Raw genomic sequence first — 18,765 nt, forward strand, 5'->3', positions numbered from 1 at the left:
CAAGCCAATGTCACGTGCCGGGCGCTGGTTGGTCGGCGGGGCTGGGGCGGGGCTCCACGAGCAGCTGTGGCGGCGGCGGCCCATTCCGAGCCGAGTAGGACCCCGGAGTGGTGCCGTCGCGAGTGTGTCAGAGTGCAGCGCTCAGCTATGGCGTACGGCGGCCTCACTGTGCCCATCATCGTCATGAGCGTTTTCTGGGGGGTAGTCGGCGGCATCCTGCCCTGGTTCGTGCCCAAGGGGCCCAACCGCGGGTGAGTGACGGGCCGCCTGGAGAGAAGGGGAGCGGACCCTGATCCCGTCCTGGTCTGGAGAGTGTCCCCCACCCACCCTCCGGCGGTGGAGAGCTCCGATGGGGGAGCTGCACCCATGTCCCCCCACCCTGACTGGGGAGAGGGGCAGGGCTGTGCGCCATGGGGGGGGGGGGTAATAGGCGCCTATGTACGATAAAACTCCAAATATTGGGACTGTCCCTATAAGATCAGGACATCTGGTCACCCTAGTTGTGAGGGGAAGAAGGCTCGTGAGGCAGCGCTGTGAATATGGCCTGGCTGTGGTGGCCGCTGTGGCCCCCTGCACCTGGGGAGCGGATCTGGCTCTTTCTTCCCCTGGGGCCTCTTCGGGTTCAGTTGAAGAACGGGCGTCGGGCCCACCTTCCCCCTTCATTTCTCCCGAGGCTGCATGCCCCCCCCCCCCAAGCCTGTAGGGATCCTCCCTCTCGGTCTGCCGGGCAGGGCATAGTCGATAAAACCAGCGAAGGGCCCTTGGCAGGAAGTATCTCGACCCTCATATAATACAGCCCTCTGTCTGGAGAGCGGGAGGGCAGCAGGTGCCTGCCCGGGGTGGGGGTCCGGCTGCATCTCAGTAGCACAGAGAGACTTGGTCTTGTGCCACTTGCTCATCGTAGTTCCCTTTTTATTTATTTCCTGTCTGCTTGAATGTGTCTGTCTTGCTCCGCCTGAGCAGAGTCATGTGATTGGGGGGTGCGGACTAATGTGCTGCTTTGCTGTGATCGCTAAGCATCTGCAGGGACTGAGCCTGAGACCCCATATGCAGCTGCTGTTATAGTGTTGCTTTTGTTTAGCTTCTTTTAATGACACAAGAACCTTTTTCTCTGTACATCCTGCTGTCTGGCATGCTCTCCCTGTATTTATCCACCAGCTCATAAGATGTTGCTGTTCTGTTCTTATGTACTTGGGATGTGCTCCTAAGGTGCTTATGTGCCCCTTCACCCAGGAGGGGTTCTCAGGACAAATTTTTTGGTGGCCTCAGAGTGCGGCCACCAACTTTTGCTGGTGGCTACTCTAATACTTTTTCCTGAAATACTTAATTAGCTTTGGGAGAGCCCAATGAATATGCACAGATACATGTCCAAATCATTGTAACTTATTTATTGCTAGCTAGTAAGTCTGTTGTGAAAAGTGTTATTAACAAGCATACAAGTATCACTTTGCACAGCAAACTTACTCAGCTCTGGCAAGCCTGGGGACAAATGAAGCCCCAGATGGAGGGTCGGGGGAGGCCTCAGGGGCAATGGGGGTGGGTGGGGGAGGCAGCGGAGGGCTGAAGCCCCGCAGCAAGAGCCCAAAGCCCTGCAATTGGAGGATGGGGCCCAGGGACGGAGCCTAGGGCTGAAGCCCAAAGGCTGAGTCCCACCATCTCTGGGAAGATGGGGAACTCACCAGCTGCCTGTTCCTCCAGGCTTGTGCCCCAGCTGTCTCCAGAGGTGGGACAGGGCCTAACCCCTGTGGGTGGCCCCAGCAACCAACACCAAGGCCATGCATCCAAGAGCAACAGGGAGGGGGAGGGGATGCTACTTTGCCCCCCATACCCCCATCCACAGCCCATGATGCTGTGGCTGCAAAAACTGAATAATTTATTCACCCAATTAACACCAGCATCGTCTTCTCATATATAATGCATAGACCATTCACCATTTTGCATCTCTCAAATTTCTTGTAGTGTATTTGAAAGATACTCTATACATTATAATTGTATTGTGTTTTAATCTACTTTTTAGAAACAACACCAGCATTAATGTTAAAATTACTATTCTTGAGCAGATCTATGCATTTTATAGTTTGAGAGGCAAAGCGAGTTACTTGATCTACCAATTTCCAGTGCTGTTTAGGATTGTTATTATCTAGGTTGAACTCTTCTTACACAACTGAAAACCTACATATAGAGGAATTCCTCTTTTCTTTTTTTCTTTCTTTTTTTGTTTTGCCTTTTTAAATAAAAAAAAAAAATCATGACACAGAATACCCATCTTCCATTGAGCTCCATGGGCAGAACATATGACTCATTCTTGGAAAATGTAATTTTCCTATCTATACAGGATTTTGAAATGTTTGTTCAGCCACGATTTTACCACTACAGCTTCAGTTGCTTTATTGTCATTTTATTAACACCTGCTTTGACAATCCTTTCCAATAAGGATCTTCCCATTCTGGACAACTGTCATATTATTGCCAAGATTTTGTTTGTCCTTTAAAGATCTTTAATTTTACAATAGTTCCAGTCCACAGGATTCATTTTAAACAAAATAATTGGCTCTTAATTTCCTGGTTTTCAGTGAGACTTTCTGCAAACAGAGTATCCAAATGAAGAATTCTATAAACTGTACCTTTGGGTTTTCACATATAAATCTAACAGAAAAGGTGCTTTAGGATTTGGTTCTGATTCTCTGTATAGAGACAATTGTAAAAAAGAAGAGAGCTTGTTACATGAGATCTTCTCTTTGGAACAGTCTTTTTAGACGAGGCTGTATGGTCCTGTGCTTTGTATTTAAATATTTATACTACAAACAAAAATGAGATGCTTTTATTTGCAAATGGAAAACTAAATCTGTGCAGAGTCCTAGGTTAGAGAGGCACATCTATCTTCCAGTTATACTGTTACCTTACAAGAAATTAGACTGTCATTAGAACATTCATATTTTGAGTCACCCTGCATGTGATCATAGCCAAAAGCATTCTTGGGTTTATTTTCTGTGCCTCTGACTCTTAATCAGTTGTCTTTTCCTATTTCTTTCTGCAGTGTTATCAACACAATGCTGGTGACCTGTGCCGTTTGCTGTTACCTCTTGTAAGTATAAATAATGCCACCACTCCCAATAATGGGACACCTGATAAAATGAAAAAGGCCTCTTCAGTGAATAAATGTCTAGGGGAAAATTTTCAAAGCACAAAAAGGATTTAGGAGCACAACTCCCTTTGAAAGTCAATGGAACTCTTGCTCCTAAATTCCTTCAGCAATCTTGAAAAAATTCCCGTTAGTGGATAATATATAAAAGTGAATCTGGATGTATATTATTCTCTGCCATATACCCAAAGTCTTAGTACTTTTATATTGATTTATCTTGGCTATTGCTTTCTGTTTTACAGACCTTGAGTTATTCAGCTCAAGCCTCTTGAGGGTTTCTCAGTTCTTGAATAATTTGTATTAATTGTAATAACTATTTGTGTGTACCTATTGTGATAGAGTGGCAGGTCAACCATGCCTAAATCCTTTGAGGTGCCAAGAGCCCTTGACTTCCACTGAAATCAATACTGTGCTCCTTGATTATGCCTTATTTTATGGTATTAATAACAATTCTCTCTTAGCCACCTAATGAGCAACTTCTGCGCTCCTGGAAACACTTTACAACCCTCTTTGCTTCCTATTTCATCTTTCCTTGCCGATAAATAGATGAGTTATAGGTACAGTCTGCAGTGAAAACCCTTAATTCTGTGAAATGATTTCTTCCTCTTGATAGGGACTTGTGATTGAGATCAAAATACCTTTCAGGCCATTTCTACACAGCACTCTTTTCTCTACAAGTACAGACTGGTACAGACAGTAAACTGACATACCTATTGTGGGTACATCCTGGTAGGTGACTTGTTCACAATTCAATGACAGAACAAGTCCATTTGGGAGTGTTCACACATTCTCTAGTTGCAAGCCATCACTCATAACACACCATGGTGATGAGCTTAATATAAATAACCTCTTAGAGGGATACATCTCAATTTCTGGGACTTTGGGTGCAGGGATTGGCAGCACAAAGCCATGTTTTTAGTGTCTGCATTATTTGTAGTAGATGGCATGTTTAAAGTAAGGTCTGTCTTGTTCCATCTTGAGCTGGCGAGGGACACAAGCTTGTGTGGGTTTGGCTTGGTTGAATGCTGTGATGTGCAGGTTTTATACAAGCAAGGTCCAGTTTCTGTTTATGGTTAAACAGGCCTGAAATATTTCACATGTGAAGCCTTATGGAATCTGCCTCCTGGCTGACTTTTAAAAAAAAAACACCAACTAAACCAGGACATATCCTATTTTTAAAAATCCATTAAAAAAAAATCTATATTTAAATATGAAAAGATGTCTGTACATAAGCACTGGGAGCCCTGTCCGTCGCACTTGCAGTTCATATAGAAATAACCACCCAGTAGCATAATTATGCTCTCACAAAATATATACTAACCTAACTTAACTTATTGGCTGAACAGCAGAACATACCCTTAGGGCTTTTGATGAATGCTATCAAATAGATAACTTTAAACATTTATATTAAGCTATTTCTTGTGTGGGTATCTGCCTATTTAAGAATGAGGGCCTGGAGCATGCTATCTTGTACTTGTGGAAAGCAAGTACTAATTGTGGTAGGGGAAACTGGGTGTTCTAAAAATGTCCAAGAGTAGATTTTAATACTTAAATTAGACCAAGACTTGGCTGTCAGAGAATTACTGGATGCAGTGTAATGAAAAGCCTGTACTGATGAATTTTCAGCTGGCATATGTGGGAATTGTATTCCACAAAATGTTAATGAAATCACACACTCATACACTTAACTGCTGTGAATTCATGAAGGTGATTCTATAGAAAGTCAATTGAGGCATCTTTATCCAGCTTCCTTAGACTCTGTGGAAACACGAATATTTGCCAGATTAAATATCCATGATGTGTTCCTCTTATTTCACCATGAAAATTGCATTTAGACTATGAGCAGATGAAGTAAATTATGATTTGAAAGAAGAGGAGCATAATATAGCTGTAGCATCTTGATTTTTAGAGAGAGATTCATAACTCCTAATAGAGAGAGCATACTGCCTCTTTCTAGGGAAATGTGAATGGCTTATTTATTTGTATTTAGGAGCAGTGCTGTGGTCCCAATAACCTGAATTTTTGAGTGTCATTAGTCTGCTTCTCAGGTTCATAGCGATCCAGTGCATTGTGAAGTAATCAGGTAGGCCCTGGCAAGACTGCGATCCACTGTACATGTGTACAAGCGAAACTGAGAAGCAAAGTCCTCACTTTCACTAGTAGCTCTTTGCTGTGTTTGATGGTCTTTGAGGTATAGTGATTATGCCCATTTAGCTTTGAGGCACAGTGCTTGTCTCTGTTTTATTTTTAATTTTTATTTTTAATCAAACTAGAGAGCAGAAAGTTTGAGGAGAGTGGGAATTGGGATTCCAGATTTCTGACTTTGGCCCTGCCACTGATTTGCTCTGTGGTCTTGGACAAGCCGCTTAAGGCTAGTGTGTGTGTTTTTTTTGTTTTGTTTTTTGTTTTGTTTTTTTAAGGTACTGAGCACAGGCAATTCCCCTTGAAATTAATGAAACTTAAGGGTTCTCAGAATCCCTGGAAACTAGGTTCTTTACTTTTCTGTGCCTCAGACTCCTTATCTGTAAAATGGAGATATTTACTTCACAGAATGGCTGAGGCTTGATTGAATGCTTTGAAATCCTCAAACAAAAGGTGGTTGTGGAAGTACTGAAAGAGGTTAGCATTACTGTACTGGAATAGGGCAGTAACTGCTCTTCATTAAAATGACTTGTAATCTGCTCTTGTGTGTTATTGAATGAGGGATAGATTGACTAATCTGAATAAATGCAAATAAACATGGTCCCAGGATTTATTCTCTGACATTCTCAGTTGCACCTTGCAAAGAAGAAAAAGTGGAAGAAGCTAAAGTCTTCATAGGTGATGTCTAAGGCCATGTCTACACTACGGACCTCACAGAGGTATCACTGCAGCTGCACTGCTGTAAGGTCTCCTGTGTAGCTGCTGTATGCCAGCAGGAGAGAGCATTCCCACTGGCATAATTAAACCACCCCAATGAGCGGCGGTAGCTATGTTGGTGAGAGCGCATCTCCCGCCGACCTAGCGCTGTCCACACCTGCGCTTTTGTCGGTGAAACTTATGTTGGTCAGTGGGGTGTTCTTTCATACCCTTGACTGACAAAAGTTTTGCCAACAAAAGTGCTATTGTAAACAAAACCTAAGTGTCTTAGTGAATACACAGTCAATCATATGGAATTACATCTTTGGTTTCTATTTTTATGAATGTGGAGGAGAACTGTTGTCTCTTCTGATGCTCCAAGGTGGAATTACCTTGTGTTGCATATTTATGGATTTAAAAAAAAAAATAGTTTCTGGAAATGTTGCACTTACATTCCAATCCTATTGGAGCTTTGGGATTTCAGATGAAAGGGTCTTTGTGTGAAAGTATTTATTATATTGATATCAGAGTCAAATTGATGTTAGCTGCATTGTCACAAGTATAGTCCCCTGTATATGAGATTCCCCTGCAAGGACCTACCACTCTGCTGAAGTGGCTGTTCCTTATTATGCAGCTTTTACAAAACCTTTGTCTTGAAATTCTGGACTAAATAAAATGCAAGTATAAAAATTATCTTAATTTCTTTTAACATTTGATAGCGCCAGTCTGAATGAAGTTCAGTTTTGTATCTGTTAAATGCCACTTAACTACTTGGCACTAGCCAAATACATCCACATTAAACTGAATTTATTCCAATTTAATCTCAATTAAACAGCAATCATTGCCATTTGATAAAATAAATTGGCTTCCTCTATGTGTGGAATTGGTAGGGGTCATCCCAATTAAGCTTGTTGACTGTCCTGTACAAATTTGGTTGCTTTGTGGGAAACTTTACACAATTTACTGTATGTCCTTTTGTGCATGTGCTATATGCTGTACCTCGCTAAAAGAAGTGTAACCAAAACCTCAGGAGCATGGTGGGACTCAAAGCAGAGTATATAGTGGTACTACTTCTGTTTTTTTTTTTTTAATTGTTCCATTTTTGTAATACTCTACCAGATACAAGCAAAGCCTGAGATGCTGTCATAACTATAAAGGGAAGGGTAACAGCCCTCCTATGTACAGTACTATAAAATCCCTCCTGGCTAGAGACCCCAAAATCCTTTTACCTGTAAAGGGTTAAGAAGCTCAGGTAACCTGGCTGACACCTGACCCAAAGGACCAATAAGGGGACAAGATACTTTCAAATCTTGGGGGGGGGGGGGGAAGGCTTTTGTTTGTGCTCTTTGTTTTGGGGGTTGTTCGCTCCTGGGACTGAGAGGGACCAGACATCAATCCAGGCTCTCCAAATCTTTCTGAACAAGTATCTCATATTTCAAACTTGTAAGTAAACAGCCAGGCAAGGCGTGTTAGTTTTTATCTTTGTTTTCTCAACTTGTAAATGTACCTTTTTGCTAGAGTGTTTATCTCTGTTTGCTGTAACTTTGAACCTAAGGCTAGAGGGGATTCTTCTGGGCTCTTTAAGTTTGATTACCCTGTAAAGTTAGTTTCCATCCTGATTTTACAGAGATGATTTTTACCTTTTTCTTTAATTAAAAGCCTTCTTTTTAAGAACCTGATTGATTTTTTTCCTTGTTTTTAGATCCAAGGGGGTTGGATCTTGATCCACCAGGTGGGAGAAAGGAGGGGGGGGGGGATGGTTAATTTCTCCTTGTTTTAAGATCCAAGGGGTTTGGATCTGTAGTCACCAGGGAATTGGTGAAGAGTCTCTCAAGGCTACCCAGGGAAGGGAATTAGCACTTTGGGAGTGGTGGCAGCGGACCAGATCTAAGCTGGTAGTTAAGCTTAGAAGTTTCATGCAGGCCCCCACATTTGTACCCTAAAGTTCAGAGTGGGGAAGCAGCCTTGACAGATGCCCATTCCAGTCTTTTTTTTCCCTATTGTCTTTTTGATAAGAAGTTTATCTCTCTGTAGTACCTTCCATCAAAAACCCAGGGTGCTCAGCTACATCTATTTTGAGATCACTGAAGCCACCTCTGAGGTAAAAGATAATATCTGTGTAGGAAGACACAGCAGTACTACCCAGTAGTTCAGAACAGAAAGTTTGGAATACTCCATCAGTTGCATCTGCAGGAGAATTCTGGGTGGGCTGACTGTAATTACCCAAATTGGAATCTAAATAGAAACCAGAATTGAGCTCTTATTCTGCTATAGAGAGAGACAGATTGTAGTAGTGTTCAGACCATTAGAATGGAATTAGAATTAAAATTGCTGTGAAGTCTATACAGTAATAAAATGACATGGTTATACTTGATCATGATGGACCATAATTTCTTTGAGTTAGCATGATAATTAACATTGACTGTTGCAGGAGGTAGCATGTGGAATGTAGTAGCACTAAAACATCAGATGTTGGATATAGAGGTTTCCTTTATTGTGCTCTGAATGCCCCATTTTGTTGTGCCTTGTCATGATAGATTATAGTGTAAAGCAGCCCGGTGTAAGATAAATGTGTGTGGGGAAGCTTTCCACAGTTCTGTCTTTCAAAGCACTGAACTCTGTGCTCCCCTACCTTCTACTACTGTGTTCTCAGTGATCAGACCTCCAGCACTACAGGGAAGTAATGGAGCTAAAGAGCAATCTGGGTATTGACCTATAATGCCACTGTTTCAGAAGTTCTGTAAACAGCATGATCTGAACAAATAGCTTTTGAAACCAGTACAGTGTTTGCCTAGAGCCTAATTGTACAGCTGTGGACATGTCAATATTCAGAATGAGCTTCCAGCTCATTTATTTCACAGCAGTTCTGGGTCTGATCTCAGTGAACATAGGGAGAGGTCTGGGCGTGTGTGTTGGTGCCTGGAGTTCCATTCTCTGCACAGTGTAAAGAGGCAAATTATCCCTTAACAGCAATGAACTGTTCCTGTTCTTCCCCCCCACCTGTGTTAGTTCAGGAAGTTAATGACAGTTGGTACAATGCATTCTGGTACCCCTCTAATCTGCCTTTGTATCTGAAAAATAACTTGTAAGTGGGCTACACATAGAGTTCTGGTGATGGAGGGGAGAATTTCTATCAAATCAATGAACCTTGAGGCATTTTCTTGATATAGTAAAAGGATTAGGCTATGTTCAACATAATGTGTGTGATGCTGAGCGACCCTTCCCCTGCAGTAGCTAGGGATAACAAAATAAGAGTATTCTGGTTCTTCAGTTCACAAGTGAGAATGAATTGGCTATTTTCCTACTGGTCTTGGGTGGACGTTTACCCACTTCATAATATTAGCATGAGTGACTGGTCTCAGTTGTTGATTTACACTCAGAATACTATTGAATGTGTGAGGAGTGAGGGGTTGTTAGAACACAATGGCCACAGCATTTGCTTGATTTTTAGCTAGTGTCCTACTTAATCTTGTTGCTTTTATTATTATTTTTAACACCACTAAAATTTACAAATATTTATTTTGTCAGTGCCAAGAAGATTGACCTTCCTTTTATCTAACCCTGCATCTTTTGCCTAAGGCTTCTGTAGCCATTTTGAAGCTGACCTGACCAGCACTTCATTTGCTGGTCAAAGCATCCAGATTTATGTGGAATTTTCCATGACTGCCTAAGCACTTTGATGCATTTGTGGCAGCTCCCATTCAACGCTGCTCTGCTTTTTCTCCTCCTTACAAAGATTCTATAAATAGCAGATGGATAAGACAGTATGTTCACTAAACATGTGTATATAGTTAGTATTTTACATAGATCTAAATCCATGCAAATGAAAACGTTTCTTTGTAAATATTACAAGTTCAGAAAAAGCCAAAGCAAGTACATTTTAGAATACTGAAATATTTATTTCTGTTCAGCTTTCCTGGATATTTTCCACATCCCAAATTCTTCTTGTTCTGCATTCTGGCTGTGGTTTCTGCTGAGTTAGTCTGTCAGCTGCTCTGAGGGAGAGGCTGCTGCTGCTAATCTGGATTTTGTTGTCATTGACATTGTTTCAGTAGCTTTGCACCTCTTTGATCTAGACACCCATTTCTTTTACTTCCGTTCTAAATTTGTTCTATTTTTGTTCAGGCTCTTATAAGAATTATATTGGGGGCTGGTGGTTTGAAAATGTTCAATACATTTCATTAAGATCTTTTATTGGATCGTAATGTTCCTTGTAAAGCCAAGCCTAGTATCTCTGATTTATTGGAGGGAATGTCTCCGGCACAAAGGTTACATGATTTGGCCAATGTTGCATAGTAGGTCAGGAATACAATCAAAATTTCCCAATTCCTGTTCCTTTGTTTTAACTGCTAGATTGTACTTCCATCCCTCAATTTAATCTTTGTCATAATGTGTATTGATATAAAAGAGGCGCTGCTTCAATTTAAATTTCATCTGTATTCTGTATAGCTAAACATTTTGGCATAGTTATGGTTAAAGTAAATGAGACGCATACTCCTTATTTGGAAGGTGATGTGCTTTAGTAACCCTTTCTGACTTCTTCTGCCATTTAGAGAGGCCTTGAGCAGCTCTGGAGGCAGTGTTGTTGGAACATGGGCCCAGAGGATGGGAATGTATCCCAGAGCACTTCACCTTTCAAGAAGAAGCAGCAGTGAATTAAAAAGATGCTATCAAATCCAACTGACCATGTCACTTTAAATTGAACAGGATAGTTCTCAGTCCAAACATGCTACAGTCTTCTGAGGTGTAATACAGTGTTAGAGCTCTTCTATTAATGTGAGACCTTTAGGAGTTTGGGCTTAGCAGCATTTTGACTTGGTGTTAGACCTTTAGTGATGTTGTCTTACTGTCTCCTGATACCCTTTATGCCTTGGCCAAGTCATCCATACTCTTGATGTCTTTTTTTTTTTTTTTTTTTTTTTTTTTCCCTTGCAGTTGGCTGATTGCGATCCTGGCCCAGCTCAACCCTCTCTTTGGTCCACAGTTAAGCAATGAAACAATCTGGTATCTTCAGTATCAGTGGCCCTAAGGATGTCTGTCCTCTCTGCTGCCTTTTTTGTGGACTAGGTAAATATGGTTGGAGACCTTCTCCAGTTATGTCTTTGGGTTTTCTAAATGCTCAGTGAAAACTTAGGCAATAGCATGGATAATGGGTGGGTAGTTTCACAAGAGGAAGCAGTGTTTTCACAGTCTTTAACAAAGAAGGATTTGAATTTGGGACTGGATGCTTTTAATCTCATTTAGAGACTGAGATGTTAGAACTAGGATGGTTGATTTGAGAAAGGATGGAGAGGGGAGTGCCACAGCAGGTGGTGTTGTGAACCATCTGTTCCTCCTTCTAGCAACAAAATGAGAGCCCTGAAAATGGGGGAAGGGGGAATATTCCCCCCCCCCCCCTTAACACCTATCATAAGTTGGTTTTGTTTTTTAACAATCCTCAAGTCCTTACACTATTATGGTTGACGCGACCTGACCATCTTACTGCAGAGCAGGTAATCCTCCCACCTTAACTCTCCAGAGTAACACTATTATCATTTGTATTATTGTTATGCCTAGGAGCCCCAGTCATGGACCAGGACCCCATTGTGTTAGGCCCTATACAAACACAGAACAAAAAGATGGTTCCTGCCCCCAAAATCTTACAATCTGAGGGCTGGTCTACACTATCAAATTTAGGCTGACGTAAGGCAGCTTACACCTACCTAATTATGTCAGTGTCTACACTACTACAGCCTTGCTCCCATTGATGCAAGTGCCATACTCCATCTCCACGAGAGGCATAGGGCTTATGTCAGTGTAGTTAGGACGATGGACTGTCTGTGTAGATGCTGCGTTATTTACATCGGCTGTTGGTTGTCTTGTCAATTTTACGGCAGGAGCCATGAAATTGACAAGAAAGCAGGGCAGCTACAGCCCAGGGTCCCTCCTCCCGCTCCTGTTCAGCCCCTCCCCGCCCGCCCTGGGTGGCCCACCAGGAGCCTGTGGGACAGCTGGGCTCCTGACAGGGAGCTGCCAGCGGAGCTGAGGCGCCAGGCACTCTGCTCCCCACGCTGCCCCCTTAGGTCGTTGCAAGCCCTCCTGGTGAGGACGTGTACCACTGACCCAAGGAGGGTAGCATGGAGATACAGCCACTGTAGTATGCAGTGGTGTAAGTCGACCTAATATAGGTCAACTTAAGTTTCTAGTGTAGATATACCCCCAAGTATAAGACAAGAGACCGCATTTGTCAGCATGACAGGCAGTGGTCTCAGCACACAGTGGGGACCAATTTCATCAGCATAAAAAACGAAGCCATGGAACTGAATGAATAATTCAAAGCACTGTGTTCTACTGCCTTTGTCTTGCAGCTTTAATCCCCCCTCACTACTATAATTTTCTATGTTTTGAAAGAGTTGAACAGCAGTATATGGATGATAGCTGACATTGCCGCTCAATTGGATGTTGGTTGTAAAGCTTGTTGAGTACTAACCCTTAAGCATAACTCTAGTGTTTCCAAATCAGGCTGAGCCTGAATAGTATCAAACTGTGGTGTATGTAAGTCTCTGTTTCCTACTTTTTCAGTAGAAGCCAAAGGTAGGCTGGGATCTGCTGCAGATAGAAAGCTCTAACAGTGTACAGCAGCCAAGCTGCATTTGTTTGGTGTGATTGTGCTGGGTTTTGTTTCTGCTGAGTAATGACCTTGACCACAGGCAGAAGGGCTGGCATATTCCCAGAAGGCCAGGGGATTGGAATTGGAATATAATCACCTACATAGAATGGACACTTTGGACTAAAAGGTGGGGCTTGCTTTTAATTAATAATGAACCGTCTGCTCCATGGAGTGTGCTGCCACTACCAGCCGGAACAAAAGCTTGAGTGAGAGATGGAATGTAGATATGGCTATCCAGAGAATATCTATTGGAAGATGTTTCCCTTTTAGTGGAGTAGCATCCCAAAGCATTATAAATAAATTGTTACAGAGGAAAGGGGGGATTAATATCTGATAGAACAGGGGTGGGCAAAATACGGCCCGTGGGCCAGATCTGGCCCATCTAACATTTCTGTCCGGCCCCCTCGCGATCTCCAAGTCCAGGCCGCTAAAAGTCCTGCAGCACAGCGGGGTGCTCAGGCAGTCTACCTGCCTGCTGTGGCCCCACGCTGCTTCCAGAAGCAGCCGGCTGCTGCTGGCACTCTCCGACACCCTGGCAGGGGAGAGGCGGCTCCGTGTGCTGCCCCCGCCCCCAGCACCATCCTCGCAGCTCCCATTGACCGTAATCGGGCCAATGGGAGCTGCAGGGGTGGTGCTTGCAGGTGCAGGCAGCACACTGAGACCCGCTGCCCCTCTACCCCCAAGGGATGCCCAGAGACATGCCAGCAGCAGCTGGCTGTAGCCGCTTCCAGGAGCGGCATGGGAGCTGCCTGTGGTAAGTGCCTCCCGCCCAGAGCCAACACCTCACACCCCTGCCACAGGTCAGAACCCCCTTCTGCACCAAACTCCCTCCCAGAGCCCTCACCCTCTCCTGCACCCCAACACTGTGCACCAGCCCCGAGCTCCCTCCTCTACCCAAACTCCCTCCCAGCCCCGCACCCCCTCCATTAATATAGTAGAAATGTGCGGCCCATGACAACTTTCCAAAATTCATGGAGTGGCCCCCCTGTGAAAATTATTGCCCATGCCTGTGATAGAATGACCAGAAAGTCCCTCATCTGAAGGGATGGTGGGAGAGCGAGTTCAAATCCAGTCAAATAATTCTGCCAGAGAATCCAAATTACTGATTGAGTGCCTTTCTGCTTGACTTCTTGTGATAAGTAGCTATAAAGCAACTTGTGTGGGTTTTTAACCTTCAGTTTGCATGATGTCACTGAGTTACACATTCTTGCCTGTGTGAACAGAAGAAACATGTAGTAACCATGCTGGGTATTAATCAAGATTGCAGCATGGTTTTCTAAGCATCTTTTACTGTCCAGAGGCAAGAAACTTTCTAACACGCTTGTCAACCACAAGCATGTTGACAGGGCCTCAGGCTGGAGCGGGCTAGCTAAGAGATCCAACCTTGATTACGCTATTGAGGAGTACCAATCTCTGGCTCGTCTCTTCTGCCATCAGAGCCACACAACCTTCAGTGGGTTTCTTGCTCCAGAACAAACTTGCCTTGCAGACTGCAACTGAAAAAGATCTTGGATGTGCATCCCTGGCGTTACTTTGGAGATTCTGTGCACACATTACTAAATTCCAGGGCACCTGCCAGAATTCTCATCAGACCCATTTATAAAACTGCACAACTTCCCAGCTTGTAGCTTCTATTATGATCCAGTTAAACATGATAAATGTACTAACACCATAGATGATGCTGGTTTGGGGATAGATCTCTGCAGAAAGAAATTTCAAACACCCAAGCAGATGAATTCTGTCCATACTCTATAGCGGGGTGGCCAACCTGTGGCTCCGGAGCCACATGCGGCTCTTCAGAAGTTAATATGCGGCTCCTTGTGTAGGCACCAACTTTCCAATGTGCCGGGGGGTGCTCACTGCTCAACCCCTGGCTCTGCCACAGGCCCTGCCCCCACTCCACCTCTTTCCGCCCACTCCCTTGAGCCTGCCATGTCCTCTGTCCTTCTGCCCCTTCCCCCCAGCCTCCTGTGTGCCAAGAAACAGCTGATGGGGAGGGAAGGGGAGGCACTGGCTGGCGGGGCTGCTGGTGGGTGGGAGGCACTGGGAGCAAGGGGGGAGCTAATGGGGGGCAGTTGACGTATTACTGTGGCTCTTTACCAATGTATATTGGTAAATTCTGGCTCCTTCTCAGGCTCAGGTTGGCCACCCCTGCTCTACAGTTATTTGGCCACAACTGTTTCTTTACAGCATGGCATCTTCCTAGAAAGCAAACGGCCATGGTTAATTCACTGAGCAGCTCTTCAGCTAGTAAATTGCCTCTGTGAAAGAGAATGACTGAATTGCCTTTTGCTTTGCAGGTAAAGAAGATATTTCCTCTAGATGTAAAAGCTACGTTGATCCAAAGATGCCCTTAACATAGCTGGTTGGATACCAAACCTGCTTATTGCCTTAATGTTTGTATTGTGCTTAAAATGGCTTGTTCAAAGCTATATATTTTTTTCCTGGTTTCCTTTTACACTGTTTAACAATGTGCCTAATACATAAGATTTATACCTCCTTTTCTGTGCTATAAACTTCTACTTGTTTCGATTACACTTGAAATTATAATTTTTTTTTCTGGGATATGTGAGTTTGAGGGCAGCCTCTTCCTTGTCCTCGGTGTTGCACATTCTCCGGGAGCTTTATGAAACTTCCACACACTAGACTGCCTATTTATAGTGTAATACACAGGCATTTTCTGTTGGACTACAATTGCATAAAATAAAGTGTGCAACAAAACTGGTGGCTAGGAGATGCTGCCACGTGTTTATGGCATTTATTTTTACAATGGATTGTATTCTCGTAAAGTTTAATCTTAAATTTCTGTGTACATGGAAATAAAATGAATCTGCTGCTTTTATATGAAACATTCTTGGGAAGCATCTAATGGTTGTATCGTTATTTTGTTTTTGGGTAGACTTCTGTAACGTTAATCTTGCTTAGTTAGAGTTCAACTTTTGAAACTTTCAGAGCTTTCAGTATGCCCGTATCTAATATTGCTTGTTATTTCACTATGCCATCTGAATGTAAGAGTTCTTATCCAGCTGACTCCAACTCCCCAGCTGGTGGTCTATACTGAGGGAAATTACTCGGCTGCTTTCCCTCTGAATCCTTTCTTGTAGTGTTTCAAGTTGTTCAACTTCAGTATCTCTATTTTCCAGGATCTATAGTAAAGGCCTATGACAAAATAGAGCTTGGTGCTTTGGGCTAAAGCACCATCAAGAGTTAGTATAGAAAGTCACTGTCCTAGTAATAAACTGCCTTAAGTTATGCTACAGCGACCAACCCTACCTAATGCTAAAAACTGCAATTAGGAAAAAAACACTAGATATAGATCTATGCATGTGCCTTAGAAATAGACATTCTGTGAAAGACCCTTCAGAGTAAATGAGTTCCAGAGTCGAGAATCCCTCCCAGAATGCTCTATTGCCTGATGCCAGGAATTTGATCTTGGAGATAAGAGAGCCAATTTCAAATAGGCATAAGTGGAGATACTGTTACGTAGCTAACCTGATGCCAGGACTTTTGGGGTATTGATGGTATCAAACCCTTTGGATTGACCCAGTACACAGGAGAAAGCACAAGGACTACATTTTGTACTAGCTGATGCTTCCAAGTAATCCTCAAAGGTGTTCTAATTCTAAACAGAGATCATGCCACTCCTAGGCCAAATGTGAAAAAAGACAGATAACTGGTGAAAGCCATATATATCAGCTGGGCCTCCATGAGGAGAGATTAATCTAGTACTGCCTAAGGTGCAGGAAATGGGGAACAAACCTCTTCTATGCAGGGTGTAATCAAAATCCCAGTTCATGCCTACATGGCTTTGACACATTTACCCTCCTTCCTATTTAAAACATGTCCATGATTTTGTGACTATTGCAGTTAGCCACGTCTATATAGCGCTGAAGGGGCATCTCCATTATACACAAGCCTCAGATACAGTCTGTGATGACGATATTCACCACTTTGTGTTACAAAAAAACACAGAGACAGGTGTTAGCATGAATATATTACAGTCTGAGCAACAACTGAAGAGCCATGCTGGGGAATAGGATATAATTCAGCACTTTTACAAAAAAGTTAAAGTCTGGAGGTATCAGATATGAGTTTAGGAGGAATTTGAATGAGGGAAGTGGTGGATTGGTGAAGTAGGAAACCACTGCAATAGTCACAAAGCAGACTTTTGTGTAGGTAAATAATGTTCCTATTAATTTATTATCCAAAAGAGGAGTATACGAGTTTAACTCCCTGCAAATTTTTATTAAGTCTCTTCTCAGTTTCAGGGAGAATCTCTTTTTAAAACCAGGCAACTCTCTTTTCTTTGTATCCATAAACTCCCCTCCCCCCTTTGCCATACGGTAGGGGGTGCTGTGCCCAACTTGGATAGACACACTGTTAAAGGCCTTGACACCTCTGCTGTTTGCTAAGCACTAGTACTTAGGGCTGTCTAAAGCTATTGACTTTGGCTTCCTGCAGGCATGCAAAAAGCCATCCAGGACTGTGTTAACTCATTGCACCCATGTAGCAGACAGCATGATAGTAATCAAATAAAGAGAGGTCTGCATAATACTCATTTAAAAAAAATGCAGATACCTCCAATGTTCTTCACATTAACTATCTGACAACTGTCTCAGAGAGGAAGTGTTAGCTCACCGTGCTGATGCATAAAATATAGGTTTCAGGGTATTCTCTAAGGTGCCACAAGTACTCCTGTTCTTTTTATAAAATATAGGGAAATTCCTCAATCTGGTATTTATTTCCTTCAGCTGAATTTCTGAGGCTCACTCAGCTGGACTCTGGATATACGTCTCTGTTTCAAAGTCATCACAGGTGAAACCCATCCCATGAACTTTATTCTTTTTATCTCATACTTTGTACATTGACAGGTAGTTTGAAGCCCAAAATGTAAAATTTGTAAAAGATTTACAAAACTGCCTATTAACACCATTGTTTTTTCTGCCATTTAATATAACGTTAAGTCTAAAACTAGACCAGCTAACCTTTGCTGATTATGTTCAACTTGTTTTTAAAGTTGGTGTCCGTCCAAGATTTCCAAGTACTGTTTTCTCTCTGAACAACCCTGATTTTTTTTATTTTGATGCTATTGTTTCTGTTGATCTTGTCTTGCTAACAGTTATTTTTACAATAAAATTTGAAATTAATAAAATTAATTTTTAAAGATGTAAACATCAGTTAAAACTCTTTGGATTTAGATTTTGTTCTAAACTATTTGCAACCCATAAACGTGGCACTATAGTGTGGGCAGATGAAAACCCCAAAATGAAACTAACTATAAGGAGACTAATAGAGCTGTGCAGAGGATGAAATTCTATTTCCTAAAGGATTTTGAAATTTGACTTCATTCCCAATTGGAATGAAACCTGAAAATTCCAAAATCCCTCATAAAGGAAATTAAAAAAAAATTGTTTTGGGTCAATTAAAACATTTTTTAATTTTGTCTTTTTAAAATTATGTGCAATATAAGATACAAAATTTAAAAATGCACAATGAAAATCATTTCAAAACAAAAAAAAAATCAATGTCTTGTTCTGAAAATGTCAAAACAGGCCATTTTGATATCGTTGGTTTTCTGGTTTTCTTTTGAAATGAAATTCCATTAAAACTAAATCGATTTTGTGAAGTGTTTCAGCTTTGACAGAACTGAATATTCCTACAGAATATGGCTTTCTCTGTTTCTGCAACCATCTCTACAGATGACTATTTTGTCCTATTTGTCTGCTTCTCTCTTCACCTCTTTCCCCACATTGTGCTGTGCAATCCAGACCAGTGAGAGGCTGTGTCACCCCTTCTCTGCAACCTTGGGTGTCTCACAATGCTTTGCTGCTGCGGCTCCTCCCAAACAGGATGCAGGTTACACCCTGAGTGTCTGTATATAGCCATACCCTGGTCTAGCAACTCTGACCCCAGCTGCCTGTTAGCAGACCCAGCTACACTCTGGCATTCAGCAGCCTTGGTTACCACTAGCTGGGTGAACCCAACACACTCCCAGTCCTGGATTTCCCCCCCCAAAATGTGTGTTCTGGACAATAGTAGGTCCATTGCCCCTCTCAGGATATCAGTATACAAACATTTGCTACCATAATTGGAATTACCTATATGGTTCAGTTTAAAGAATGCTGGATTAGTTTTAA

General features: G+C 42.6%; 1 protein-coding gene across 1 annotated transcript; it reads left to right on the forward strand.

The window, feature by feature from the left end:
* Positions 1-14: 14 nt before the first annotated feature.
* Positions 15-17,812, forward strand: ATP6V0E1 (ATPase H+ transporting V0 subunit e1). Its single transcript, XM_005298057.4, has 4 exons — positions 15-251; positions 3,037-3,084; positions 10,915-11,046; positions 14,929-17,812. The coding sequence occupies exons 1-3, from the start codon at positions 148-150 to the stop codon at positions 11,006-11,008; spliced, it is 246 nt and encodes an 81-aa protein (XP_005298114.1). The 5' UTR covers positions 15-147; the 3' UTR covers positions 11,009-11,046; positions 14,929-17,812.
* The last annotated feature ends 953 nt before the right edge of the window (positions 17,813-18,765 follow it).

This window comes from Chrysemys picta, chromosome 8 (assembly GCF_011386835.1).
Source record: "Chrysemys picta bellii isolate R12L10 chromosome 8, ASM1138683v2, whole genome shotgun sequence".
Taxonomy (NCBI): Eukaryota; Metazoa; Chordata; order Testudines; family Emydidae; genus Chrysemys; species Chrysemys picta.

Coding starts and splice junctions, on each gene's coding strand:
- ATP6V0E1 (XM_005298057.4), top strand. CDS start 148: ATGGCGTACGGCGGCCTCACTGTGCCCATCATCGTCATGAGCGTTTTC. Junction 252..3,036: donor CCCAAGGGGCCCAACCGCGG/GTGAGTGACGGG, acceptor TTCTTTCTGCAG/TGTTATCAACACAATGCTGG. Junction 3,085..10,914: donor GCCGTTTGCTGTTACCTCTT/GTAAGTATAAAT, acceptor TTTCCCTTGCAG/TTGGCTGATTGCGATCCTGG.